This window comes from Gossypium raimondii, chromosome 4 (genome assembly GCF_025698545.1).
Source record: "Gossypium raimondii isolate GPD5lz chromosome 4, ASM2569854v1, whole genome shotgun sequence".
Taxonomy (NCBI): domain Eukaryota; kingdom Viridiplantae; phylum Streptophyta; class Magnoliopsida; order Malvales; family Malvaceae; genus Gossypium; species Gossypium raimondii.
The window spans coordinates 47995369-48009497 of NC_068568.1; the positions used below are offsets into that span (position 1 = coordinate 47995369).

A 14129-nucleotide genomic window follows, 5' to 3' on the forward strand; every position below is an offset into this window, starting at 1 on the left:
ATTTCAATCTAAATCACCTATTCTAGCAAATAAAGGAAAAAATATCCTTTCAGAAGGAGGCTGTACCTCAGGTCAAGCTAAGATGAGAAGTCCTAGATACATTGATGCACCAAGAAATATGAATGACATCATTCCCCTGCAAATTGTGTACAAAAAGAATGTGAGCAGCAAGACAGAAATAATCATTGAAAACAGGAAAGCCAATGCTTCAAGTGTCAGTTTCTCACCATATAAACCCCCCTCCAACTCCATTGCAGGGGCAAGTACAAATTTCTGCAAACTTCTTGGCATCATTGGAGTTGACTCCTCGAGATATTAGATCATCATAGATATCTATGCAAACAATATTCAAATCACCTCAAATTTAATGCTTAATTGAAAGAAAAAAAATGTCAGAGGAAGCACCATCACTGAGACATACCATAGACTGAAAACAGACTGTTCATGACACCTGCAATTTCCAAAATAAGAAATAAGCAACATTTCTTTTCACAGAAGAGATGATAGAATGAAATTGTTCTTTGGGAACGATAAAGAAAATACGACAAGAGAGCCTATACCGATGAATAGAATGGCGTAACGGAGAATATGAACTGTTGTCCTTTCTTGCAAAAACCAAATTAGAGCAAGGAAAATAATAAAACCTGAGGAATCCAGTTTATAGATAACAAAATTGTTAGCACTTCAAGTTCAACTCCTAGTTATAAAAACACAAGTCACCACAAGGTTATAAGGGTACTCACCGATGGACAGTCCTCGAAGTGTCCATTGTTTGAATAATCATACACATTACAAGTTAAAAATTTGAAAGTACTCTTTGAAGAATACAAAATAAAAAAGGAAAGAAAGAAAGTATCTAAATATTAATGCAAATTTTTATCAGGAAATACCATCATCCTTGATATCTTACATTTTTAGCATAAAAGAGCACGGCAACGAGAGCAAGAAGAAAACAACCAGCAGCTATTCTTGCAGTGAGGAGATTTGTGGATGCAAGAATCAAAGCCATCCCCCAAAATGACGAGCCAAGATCTGAATGTAAAATCAATTGTAGTAGCATAAGTATCACTAAAAAGTAACTTGTATTAGATGAAAGACCACGTAGTTCGAAAAAAATGCAACAAATAGTTTGAAAAGAATGGTAAACTAGTTTATATAGGAAAAAGGAAAGGAAAAGAATAGGTAACTTCGTATATAAAAGTTTAAATCAAGAAAATATGTATGTCGGTCACTCCATATGTGAGGAGTTGTCCTCAGTGAAACATCAAGAATATGGCAAACACAGGCAACCAATGACCACAAACTTGCACTCAAATTAGACATGTCTTGATCATGCACTCATATATAGATTACATACCATAAAAAGAAATTTAAGTACAGATGCTGTCATGCGAAGATGTGAAGATGTATTTGTTTCTCATGGACAATTTGTCAAGAACAAGGCAGACAATTCAGAAAATTTGCAATTCTTGGAACTAAAAACATAAACTTTATAAGCTTAACAATAACAACAATAGATTAACAAAATACCGGATCGATTCCCCCTCGAGCTTCAAGTATCTTGCAAACCTCATTGTGTCGAAAGCTATGTACGTCGGACAATGGCTACAAAAGAATTACTCACATCAGATTCATTTTCCCATTGTTATACCTACATCTTGCGAGTTCACTCCGTGCCCTACCAATAGCAGGATAATACCTTAGACTAAGAATCACTTTGTGAGCTAAGGACACCTGTGAGACCAAGATTCATGCAAGTTCTTAACCTTGAGCCCATGATCTCACTAGCACATGACATAGAGACCACACTCTTGATATGGACAAAATACCTGTTACTTGTACATTACATTTATCCATTACCATACCCACGGGACAACACATCAATAGATCAGTTGGGTTCTAGGAGTACGAAACAAATACAGAGATGAGAGGTGATGTTTGGGGATGAATGAACAAAGACACCTCTTTTAAGACCCACAAGGACCAAGGAACAAAGACACATTCCCTCTATCTCTACATTCACACTCTCAGCTATTTTTCTTCCTCCTTTCAAACTCAAACCCTCCAAAGAACCCAAATTTCGACCACACTGAACATGGACAGAATACTTGCCACCTGTACATCACATTTATCTATTATAATACTTACGAGAACAGGAGATCAATAGATTAGCTAGGTTTCAGGGAGTACGAAACTAATACAGAGATGACATGTGGCATTCGGGGGTGAATGAACAAAGACACCCTTTTAAGACCTACAAGGACCAAATTCCATTCGAACTCCAACTATTTTTCTTTTTCCTCTCTAACTCCGACCCTCAAAAAACTCAAATTCCAATCACCCATAACCATTATAATTCTCTACCCATCGGTCGAACCGTCGTAAACCGCCTTTAACCCCAACCTTGTATCAACAGTTCAACACCCATAAATTAATCACAACCCCCAAAAAAATGTTCATACTAGATAAAATAACATGAAATTTGAAACTTACAGTTCGACCCCAATGATCTAAAGAATTCACATCAGCACCTTTCTCAAGAAGCAAATCAACAACTTCAATCCAACCTTCACAAGCAGCTAAATGAAGAGCAGTTCTCCTATCATAATCAGCTCCATTAGGCTCCACACCTTTATCTAGTTCTTGTATTACGCCAGCTTTATCCCCTTTACTTGCACATTGAAGCAGTCTATAAAGACCCCCTGAATCAACTTTCTGTCCCACCAGCTTCTGTTCCAAAACACAATACCCATCAATTTACTTCATAAATAAACAAAAATTTCACTTTGAGTCATTCCATAATCTCGAAAAGGAATCGAATTTACCGTTGAAGAAGAATGAGACGGCCTGAAATCTTCTATTTTGATCGCGAAACCGATTTTGAAAACTTAAAATACAAAACAAAAGCTTGAATTAAAAGGCTTAAAATCGACACAGTGACAGTTAATATCGTAGTTGTAATAGGAGACAATACAAATGGTTTCATCATCGTCGATTGTTTCGGAGTTGACGAAGTTATTACCCAATTTTTTCATCATCGGCCTCCGATGAAGACAATGTTGAAGATTTGTTATGAAAGCAGAAGAGATGAGGACAGATCTGCAATACCGATGGAAGAAGAAGCAGAAATCTATGAGGGCAGAAAAAGGAAACGAAAATAAGAAATTGGTAAGTATTCTCTAATCGACGCTGGATAGGGGGAATACCTATTACGGGACCGGGTGTATTAGGGAAGGAACAGATTTGGGACGTAATGGAAATACAACCAACCAAACAATGGGTTAAATGGGGATTAAGTGGGGCCCACTGATTAGGGGTGTATTGGCTATGCCAATACATCCAACTAAACATGGTGTAAAATATTTATTAAATAATATGTGATAAAATTTTAAGATATTCATTTTTTAGAGATTTCGGTTTTAAATATTGTACATATGATAAAATATATAAATTTAGGGTGTATTGATAAACTGAAAAATTAATTGTTAAAAATTTAGTATTAAATTTTATCTCATGGTAGTCATTACATACGATCCTCGAAATACTTCCATGTGTTCTATTGTAACAGAAATTATATTACAATTTAACTCGTATACTTGCAAACATCGCTGTTATATTTCTATATATTTTTGTTGTAGTATTTCTAGTCAAATGTTCGCATGTTTGGCGGCGGTCACTTGTACAATTATGATATTATAATGTACTTTCTTTTATTAATGATATTCAACATAAACCTTAAACGCGTAACTAATTTTATGGTAATTTTAATATATACAATTAACATTAAATAATTAAGGTAGATTATTAATGATATGTATCCCCATATATAATTACGTTATTATAATGTACATTTTATATTAATGATATGTAAGCTTAAATCTTAAACATGTAACTAACTTTATAGTAAATTATAGTATATACAATTACCATGATATAATTAAAGTAGATTTGTAGTGATATTATAATGTACATTTTTTATTAATGATACGTAACCTTAAACCTTAAATGTGTTATTAACTTTATGGTAGATTATAATATATACAATTAACACGGGTTAAGTGATTAAGCTGTTTTTCAAATTGTTGTGGAACTTTGAGTTTGTTTGGAATTCTTATGTTTAAGTCGTTAGGTATATTTAAGTTGTTGTGAAATTATTATGTTTAATTTCTTTGCATTGTTATTTAATTACTTTTGTTAATTGGCATTTATTTATTGTTAAATATGAATAAGTTTTATGTAAAATTAAATTTTTTGTTTGATTTTATATTATTTCACTAATTCATATTCGATTTTTGATTCAAATATCGACATAAAGTTGAAATGTTAAATTTGAATTTTTTATAGATTGTTATGGAACTTTTAAATTTTTTTTGAAATTCTCATGTTTAAGTTATAAGGTATATTTAAATTGTTACAAAATTATTATAATTAATTTTTTTATTTTATATTATTTCGTTGATCCGGATATCCGACATATAATTAAAAATGTTAAATTCATTTTTTTTGATTTGAATATCGATGATAATGATATTTAACTCCGATTTAAAATTGGATAAGAATTTACGGATTCAAATAATCCAAAAATTGGAGATATTCAACCAACTTCCTTGTTAAGTAATTTTAATTATTTCTATTTATTTTCTACTTTTGTATAATAAAGTGTAAAGATATTTTAATGAGATATAATTATGTAGTTAAGGTTTGTATACAATTTTTCTTAAAAAAACAGTTTGTATATAGATTTGTGTAGAGTGGAATTTTTAGATTAAACAATCGTCTTATTTGCATCATGTTTTTATAACTTAATTATTGTGATTAAGGTTGAATTTTCGCCACTAAAATCTATAAAAAAATAAGTTTAATAAATGACATGTTTAAATGGAAAACATTTTTATATTAATTAATTATGAGAAGTGATGTTTATATTAATTATATTACAGGAAAACAATTTTTATGGGAAGTGTGCTTATATTAATTAAATAATGGAAAGTCGTTTTAATTCATACTTTTCGTGAAGGAAACTATTATGCTGATGCTCTTGCTCGACTGGAAGTAATCCTAGTTTGCTTTCAAATTTCAATTCTAGGAACTCTACTATGTCATTTTGATATGCCAAACTTTATGGCTAGCTATGTAAAAACCGATAAGGTTGGACCTCCTATGTATTGTACTGTTTTTTAACTTGTGAATGGATGTCCCTGTTTAGAAAAAAAGAAAGAAAAGTATGTTTACATTAATTACGTAATGATAGAGAAAAAATGGAGAGAAAATTACAAATTCTATCAATAAGGGTATCCATGTATTTTTATAGGTTCTGGACAAATTTTGGACATAAAATAGCTCCCTTTTATAACATGAACGTTTATATTGTTATTTATTTGTGTTTGATGTTTCGTCATATTTTTTAGATTTTATTTTTTTATGAATTTCGAAGATTTTTTTATTGAATCAAAATGGGTCACGAGTAAATCACTTTATTTTTTTTCACTGACGATAACCTTTTGTTTATTCACAATAGGCGAACTGAGGTTGAGGCTGTTCAAGAGATAACGACTACTTTTGAACAAGCATCTGGCCAAAAGGTGAATGTGGATAACCTGATGGTGTATTTCATCCCAAATACAAGCCACGAGCATAGGGCATTGCTTGCAGGTTTGTTGGGTATACAACTTTCTTGAGCCATATTTGGGGCTTCCTTTTCTGGTGGATCGTAATAAAATGTCAGTATTTTAGAATGTACTATACAAAGTGAATAAGTGCATACAAAGTAGGTCCAAGCTGTAACGCCCTCTATACTCGACCCAATCTTTGGGTTCGGGTACCAAAAGTCACAATTAAACCATATTACTTAACTGCCTTTCTAACTTGTTTTATTTATAGAGTTAGACAACGTTGAATTGTAAACTCATATTTACTATGCAACTTTATTCTAAATCCTTTATCAACAACATGCTTCAAAAATTAACTTCAAATAAATTCTTTACTAAAGTTTTTAAAATCATTTTGGCATACTAGGGTCGTATATTTACATTTACTATGACTTTAGACTTAATTTGGAACAACACACTTGTCCTACCCCCGAGGCATAGCCTCTAAGGATGCCTTTCTATATACATAATACAACTACCACCATTTGCATGGAATTGACAATGTCTGGCTTGGTCCCTCCACTCGATCCTCAAGTCATCCCTTGACCTTATATTCAAGGTAAAAACACACGTAAGTTAAAAAAAAAACACTTAGTGAGAATCTATATAACAGTTTTGGTAATTGGCTTTTAGAGTCTCGGACATCAAAGAAAGCTAATGCATATAATTGAACTCCCTGAGTTTCATAAGATGTAACATCCCAAACCAGACCTAGAAGTTATAACCGAATTTGGAGAAATTACATCGACTCACTTGGAAAACTAATTTCAATAAGCATTAAGCAAATACGACTTTCGTAAACAGTCATTAGAAAGCTATTTGTCTGCTTCCAGAAACCACTTAAGAAGTTACTTAATTTGTAGCGAAAAAACCTTTTTCGGAGTTTTAGTTTTGAAAACTGAAATCTATTATCCCTTTATCAAAGTGAGGACGAGGCACAATTTCAAAGTGTCCCGTTATCAAACTTTAATATTTTTCAAGTTCAGGGATCAAAATGAATTTAACTATGAAGTTCGCGGATAAAAGAAAATACAAGTATCAAATTGGGCTTAATTGCCAAATTTAGGGTAAAAAAATTATATTATCCCTTGAAGGATATGGAGTGGTTTTAATCCTGAAATTAAAACACTTCCTAAGATTATTGTATTTATATAAAATAATTATCCTAAAATTATATTGAAATTGTATTATATATAAATCTTAATTATTTTTCCATTTTAACTGAATTTTTAATTTAAATTTTCGTTCAGCTTTCTTGTTTCCCATATTGTTATGTTCTTCCATAGTAAATATTTTCGTAAAAGCATGATATTGATATTCATAACATATAACATGTTGGGTAATTAATATCATGGCTACTTTAATGGGAATCTCTCATTGCAAAGACAGTATAAGCTGTTCTGATTGTGACGTGGAGAAGAAGAGGAAGGCTAAACGCTAAATCTATAAATAGTGCCGAGACAGGTGACTGAGTATATGTCCTAAACAACTCAAACTCTTTCTAAGAACATGATGGCAGTACTGTTTGTATATCTTGGATTTATGGTTTTTGGAATAATTGTTCTTCGTTTTCTCTATCGTTTCATAGACAACAATGGCCTCCCTCGAAACTGGCCATTTGTTGGGATGATTCCCACGTTACTTCTCAACATCCATCGCCCTCATGACAAAGTTGCCCAAGTCCTCAGACGAAGCAATGGTACCTTCTTTTATAGAGGACTTTGGTTTACTAACACCAGCTTCTTAGGCACCTCCGATCCTGAGAATGTGCGTTATATATTGAGTTCCAACAGTTCTGTTTATTTGAAAGGTCCTGAATGGCTGAAACAGTTTGATATCTTCGGCGAAGCACTTTTCAATTCCGACGGTGAGGCATGGAAATGTCACCGCAGAGTTTTCCATGCTTTCTTGAATCACCCTCAGTACCGGCAATCACTTTCAAAGGTTCTCCATCAGCGTATAGAGGAAGCGCTTGTTAAAGTTCTTGAATATTTTTCTGGACGAGAGATGGTGGTGAACTTGCAAGATTTGTTGGTAAGGCATGCGTTTGACATTGGTTGCATAACGGGCGTGGGCTTCAACCCTGGCCTACTCTCCATTGAATTCCCTGAGAATCGGTTCCAAAAAGCCATGAGTGATACTCTGGAGGCAGCTTTTTACAGATATGTAGTGCCTGACAGTCTTTGGAAGTTGCAGAGTTGGCTTCAGATTGGGAAAGAGAAGAAACGGAGTGATGCTTGGAAGGCTCTTGATGATCTTTTAACACAATTTATATCGACCCAACGCCACAAATCCAACAAATCAGTGGCATCCTCAGGCTCAAATGAAGAGAATGATTTCAATTTCTTGAACTGTTACCTGACAGGACATGAGATAACAGGCCCAACACCGAAAGAAAGTCTTATAAGAGACAACCTTATACATTTTTTGTTTGCCAGTGATGGTACTTACAGTTTAACTCTTACTTGGTTCTTCTATCTCATCTCCAAGGCACCCATGGTTGAAAACAAGATCAGAAAAGAAATAAAGAGACACTTATCAATGAAACAAGTGGAGGGAAGCTTGCAAATACCATCCAACTACGACGACTTGAGTAAGCTAACATATCTTCATGCAGCGTTGTGCGAAACCCTAAGGCTATATCCACCGATTCCGTTCGATTTCAGAACATGTACAAAGCAGGAATATCTTCCGAGCGGTCATCGAGTCGATCAAAACACCCGAATCATAATTGGAATACATGCAATGGGAAGGATGGAAAGCTTATGGGGAGAAGATTGCTATGCGTTCAAGCCAGAAAGATGGATTGGTGAAGATGGGAAGATTAAACGAGAGTCGCCAACTAAATTTAGCGCATTCCTTACGGGGCCAAGGATTTGTCCAGGGAAAGTGGTGTCGTTTCTCTTGATGAAGGCTACCGCAACAGCCATCATTCATAACTACAACGTTCATGTGGTGGAAGGGCAGAATATTGGTCCCAAAAACAGTGTGGTTTATCAGATGAAGAAGGGGTTAATGGTTAGGATTAAGAAGAGATGGAGTTAAGGAATTTGCAGGGTTAAAGTGGTAATTAAGAAGTGTTAACATATGTATGCTTATATAATCATAAGTGTTATATTGTATTAAATAATCTAAGTTGAATCCAATATATACTTTTTACAATGTTGTGTAAGTTGTTGTAATTGTTCTAATTTTTGTTAAATAAATCTGGTTTGAATGAAAATCCAATGTCACCATTAGGTAGTCATTAAAAAGTGATTTATTTTAAGTTAATATTTTATCAATTAAAAATTACACTGGATTGAGTTAAAGTTAATTTAAATATTTAATTATGTTTTTGTATTTTATAGAATGAAAGTTTATATTATTATTTATTTGTGTTTGTTGTTTTGTCTTTTTTTTTTAGATATTTTCCTGTATTTTTTTTCATGATAGCTAGGTACAAGGTTTTGATATATTAAAAGTAAGGTTTTGAACAAGCTTTGACCAAAAGGTGAATGTGGATAACATGATGGTGTATTTCACCCCAAATACTAGCCACGAGCATAGGGCATTGCTTGCATGTTTGTTGGGTATGGAAGCATTTGACTTTCCTAAGTCATATTTGGGGCTTCCTTTCTTGGTAGGTCGTAACAAAATGTCAGCATTTTAGAATGTATTGGACAAAGTGAATAAGTGCATACAAAGTAGGTCCAAGCTATAACATCCTCTATATCTGACCCAATCCCTGGGTCCAGGTGCTGAATATCACAACTAAACCATATTACTTAACTTCCTTTCTAACTTGTTTTATTTATAAACTTAGACAACACCGAATTGTAAACCCATATTTACCATGCAACTTTGTTCTAAATCCTTAATCAACAACATGTTTCAAAAATTAACTTCAAATAATTCTCTATTATAAAAGTACTAAAGTTTTTACAATCATCTTGCCATACTAGGCCCATATATTTACACTTACTACTACTTTAGACTTAATTTAGTACAGTACACTTGTCAAACCCCCAAGGCGTTGCCTCTAAGGGTGCCCTTCTATATGCATGATACAACTACCACCATCGTATGGAATTAGCGATGTTTGGCTTGGTCCTTCCACACGATCCTTAAGTTATCCCTTGACCTTACATTCAAGGTAAAAACACACGTAAGTTAAAAAAAACTTAGTGAGAATCTATATAACAATTTTGGTAAGTGACTTTTAGAGTCTCGGACATCAAAGAAAGCTAATGCATATAATTAAACTCCTTGAGTTTCAGAAGAGATCGTGCAATTTGATTGGCACATATGAATCTCATTTGTTCTTCTTGAATGGAACATTTTCTTACATATCAACCCAATTTAGATGCATTTGTGCTCTTGCTATCACCCCTTTCTGAGACTCGAATGAGTTTGGCTCTTTCTCAAACTTCCATTCTAATTAGACTCATCAAATGATAACCTTGTAAGCAAATATGCGGATTGGCGAACTACCTTTGGCGGACTTGCAGATATCTAGCCACAACGGCGGATTCTTATCCAGACTCCTTCATTCCATATTGGACTCAATACTGGATTACTGTGTTACCCCATAATTACCTTATTGTAACTTGTTTGTGCATATACCCTTTTAAAGGAAATCTTGTTTACTTGTATCCTCGCATTTGACCTTTAGATTACAAGCTTTGGTGGATAGTTTAAGCTCCACTCTTTCCCGTGAAACCATACTTGTAAGATCGAATCTTACTCTGATACCAGTTTGTTTGGGGATTGACCTGTATAAACAATGAAATAGAAAAGGTAGAAAAGATCAAACATAAATTTTATGTGGAAAAATCCTCCAAAGAGGGTAAAAAACCACGGACAAAGTAGGATTCGACTTTTCAGTAAATGAGTAAACAAACGAGAGTAAAATATGGAGAAAACAAGCCTAAATGTACTAAACGTACAAAACTCAAATCCTGAAAATAAAACCCTAACTCTTATAGAGTTCTCTCAAAAGGGGTACAAATTTCTCTCCATAGTTACCACGAAAACTCTCACCAAAAACTCATCTGTGATTACATCTTGTCGCCTCCAAAAGAAAAGTCATGTAGTACTTCATCTTTTAGTTGCCATTTAATTGGATTTTCAAAGCAGGGATACAATGCCCCTTTAAATAGGCTAAGATCAGAGGTCTAATCATACTAAAATATCCTTGGAGTACAACAAATAGGCTTCAATCTCTGTCTGTCTCTTTTCTCTGCTTAGTTCTTCGGCTTTATATGTCCTGTCAACTAGTACAACAAATTCTTTTAATTTCAAAATCCCAACTAACAACTTGATGTCTTTATTTAAGCCCTTTTCAAACCACTTACACATGGCGATTTCAGTCGGAATACATTCTCTGTCATACTTACTCAATCGGACAAATTCTCTTTTATATTAAAATACCGTCATATGCCCCTGTTTAAGCTCTAGAAATTCTTTCCATTTCTGATCAAGACACCTCTGGCTGATATATTTATTTCGAAATTCAATTTGGAAAAATTCTCATGTAATTTGTTCTGTCGGCACAATAGAAATCAATGTATTCCACCACTGGCAAGTCGAATCTTTTAACAGAGATACATCATATTTCAGACATTCGGCCAATGTACATGATAATTCATCCAAAACCTTGATAGTATTTTTTAGCCAAAATTTAGCCATTTCAAGGTCATCCTCAGTTGTTGCTCTAAATTCTTCCGCCCTATATTTACGGATTTTATCAACAGGAGGTTTACTAGTTCTAACAAGTTCTATACTTTGTGGCATGTCGGGAACCGATTGAGAAGCAAGAGGGAGAGGTTGTTGTACAGCCGAATTTGTTCTGACAAATTCTGTAAACCACTCATTCATCATTTGGAAAAAGGCTTCTTTAGACTCTCCTCCTCGGCCCTCAGAGACGGGCCTTCTACTACTCGAGGCTACTATTTGTACTGAAGCTTGAGCATTGCTCTCAGCTTTCTCGAATTCAGCTCTGTTGGATGACATTATTATATGAAAAACATATTTAAATTTGTCAGGAGATATCACACTATCACAGGCTATATAATGGCATGTATAGCTAGATTCGTACTTGCTACGTTAGCTCAAGAATCGGCTAAACCGTAGCTCTGATACTAAAAAATGTAACACCTCTAACCCGTATCCATCGCCATAATAAGGTTTAAAAGCATTGGGTTTACCGATCAGACTCAAATATTTCAATATTACTTCACATTCTTATCAGAAATTAGTCATAAATTTATCATATAGTCTATTATATGAGCCCTCGAGGCCCAAAACATACATTAGAATCAATTCAAGACTAAATTGAAAATTCAGAGAAGTTTTCGCAAAATCTCAAAATTTTTCTAAGGTACAGGAGACACACGCCCGTGTGGCCAAGCCGTGTGGCTCACACGGCCAATTGACACACCCGTGTCTCAGGCCGTGTGGCGTTTGAAGTAGAGCACATGGCCGTGTCCCCAGCCCGTGTAACTCTCTGACTTGCAATTCTTTTATGTGCAGGAGTCACACGGCCAAGCCACACGTCCGTGTGCCAGGCCATGTGATCAATTCTGAGCATTCTGTTTGAAATTTTAAGATGCAGGGGACACACGGCCATGTCATACGCCCATGTACTAGGCCGTGTGTCACACACGGCTAAGACACACGCCCGTGTCTCTTCCCATGTGGACAAAATAATGTCATTTCTAAGCCCTATTTCTCACCCAATCTTGTCTTCCACCTACATTAACATTTAAACACATCCCCAATCTAATACAAGACATTTAAACCAATCCAAAACCAAGTCATATGCATGATATTTTTATCACATGTATTCATATACTCAATCTTACCAAATTGATCAAATTTACATATATGCTTATTTTACCAAATATGCTATCTTAATTCATTCATCCATGTGCTTACCATCATTTGACCATTTCAAACATACATCAAGTATATTAAGACTATTTACACATCAAAACATACCATTTAATAGCCATTCCAATGGCTAATTTCAACCAACATTACATTGCCATTAATGGTAACATTTAACCTATATATGTCATTATTACCAAAATTAGTTTACTATTTATATATATATCGAAAAGTCCGAGGGATAGTGTGATGTAACTCCGACCAGCTTCCAAACCTTTACGAGCCTCTGAGTACTATAAAACAGAGGAAATAAGACAGAGTAAGCACTTAATGCTTAGTAAGTTCGTATAACGGGAAATTAACTTACCATTCATTCACTTATATAATAAACATGCATAATACATCCAAAGCAATTTGGAAATTAGCCTAACACATATATCCTCAAGAAACATGTTAGTCATGTATTTCATGTGAATAACAAGAACAAGGATGAACTCATCAGGTATCAAGTTTCCAAGTATTTAATGCATATACTGATAATAGTTTCATTTTGATTTCACATGTTCTCATGTCAGAATTTCACCCGTTGAATCATTTGAAATCTCGATGGATTCTTGGTTAGTACACCTGAGCCTATAAAGGGTAGCTTTGAAGAGCAATTAACGGGTAGCTCCAAAGAGCACTTAACGAGAAGCACTGGATAGTCATATAACGGGAAGTTCAAGCAATCACTAATGGGAAGCTCACAAAGAGATTTAATTGGGAAGCTCACGAAGAGCCATATAACGGTAAGAGTTGTGGTGTGTCCACAACACATGTAGGGTAACAATCGATCGGGATGCTCAGAAGAGCATTTAACGGAAAGCTCACAAGAACACTATATACTGGGAAGCTTGAGAGGGCTTATAACGGGACGCTCTTTAGAGCTACGGTATGTCCGCAACATATGTAGGACCACTACCTTTTCGGGAAACAGAACCCTATATCCAATCAAATTTTATTAATCCGAACTAGATTTAACATTTACCGGGAATTTTCTGAATATATGATCAGATTTCACATACATGGCCAATACACAATTCACATACAAATCATTCAAATCAATTCGAACATATAATTACACAATTAAGTTACATGAACTTACCTCGACAATGTTTGTGAGTTGTAATCTACTAATCCGTTACTTTTTCTTTACCTCAATCTAGCTCCGTATTTTGTCTTTTCGAATCTATACGAGTAAATTAACTCAATTTAATGCAATTTCATACTCATTTCAATCCAATTTACATTTTAGGCAAAAGTACCATTTTGCCCCTATACTTTTTGATTCATTCTAATTTCGTCCCTAGGCTCAGAAAATGAAATTCATGCAATTTAATCCTTATTCCAAGCCTAACTAAAATTTTCATATAACATTTACAGTCCATGTATTTCACAAAATTCAAAAATTTTCCATGAATTTTACATCTTTTCAATTTAGTCCTAAAATCACATTTTCATGAAAATTTCCTTTACAAAAGTTGTTTATCTATCAATAACCTTTCATTTTCTACCATGAATTTCAAATTTTCAGCATACTCATCCATGGAAAAAAATTTATACTTTGATGAC

The 14129-nt window shown here is 34.1% G+C and overlaps 2 protein-coding genes across 2 annotated transcripts; one reads left to right on the forward strand and one right to left on the reverse strand.

Moving 5' to 3' along the window:
* Positions 1–748: 748 nt before the first annotated feature.
* LOC105780114 (integrin-linked protein kinase 1) lies at positions 749–3221 on the reverse strand. The gene is made up of 6 exons (XM_052629769.1): positions 3207–3221; positions 2975–3099; positions 2826–2887; positions 2494–2730; positions 1531–1605; positions 749–1032 (listed from the first exon to the last, which is right to left on the reverse strand). The coding sequence occupies exons 2-6, from the start codon at positions 3036–3038 to the stop codon at positions 1000–1002; spliced, it is 471 nt and encodes a 156-aa protein (XP_052485729.1). The 5' UTR covers positions 3039–3099; positions 3207–3221; the 3' UTR covers positions 749–999.
* A 3897-nt stretch (positions 3222–7118) lies between these two features.
* Positions 7119–8819, forward strand: LOC105780112 (alkane hydroxylase MAH1). The gene has a single exon (XM_012604239.2). The coding sequence runs from the start codon at positions 7158–7160 to the stop codon at positions 8691–8693; it is 1536 nt and encodes a 511-aa protein (XP_012459693.1). The 5' UTR covers positions 7119–7157; the 3' UTR covers positions 8694–8819.
* The last annotated feature ends 5310 nt before the right edge of the window (positions 8820–14129 follow it).

Coding starts and splice junctions, on each gene's coding strand:
- LOC105780114 (XM_052629769.1), bottom strand. CDS start 3,038: ATGATGAAAAAATTGGGTAATAACTTCGTCAACTCCGAAACAATCGAC. Junction 2,731..2,825: donor CGTCTCATTCTTCTTCAACG/GTAAATTCGATT, acceptor GTTTTGGAACAG/AAGCTGGTGGGACAGAAAGT. Junction 1,033..1,530: donor CTCGAGGGGGAATCGATCCG/GTATTTTGTTAA, acceptor TTTTACATTCAG/ATCTTGGCTCGTCATTTTGG.
- LOC105780112 (XM_012604239.2), top strand. CDS start 7,158: ATGATGGCAGTACTGTTTGTATATCTTGGATTTATGGTTTTTGGAATA.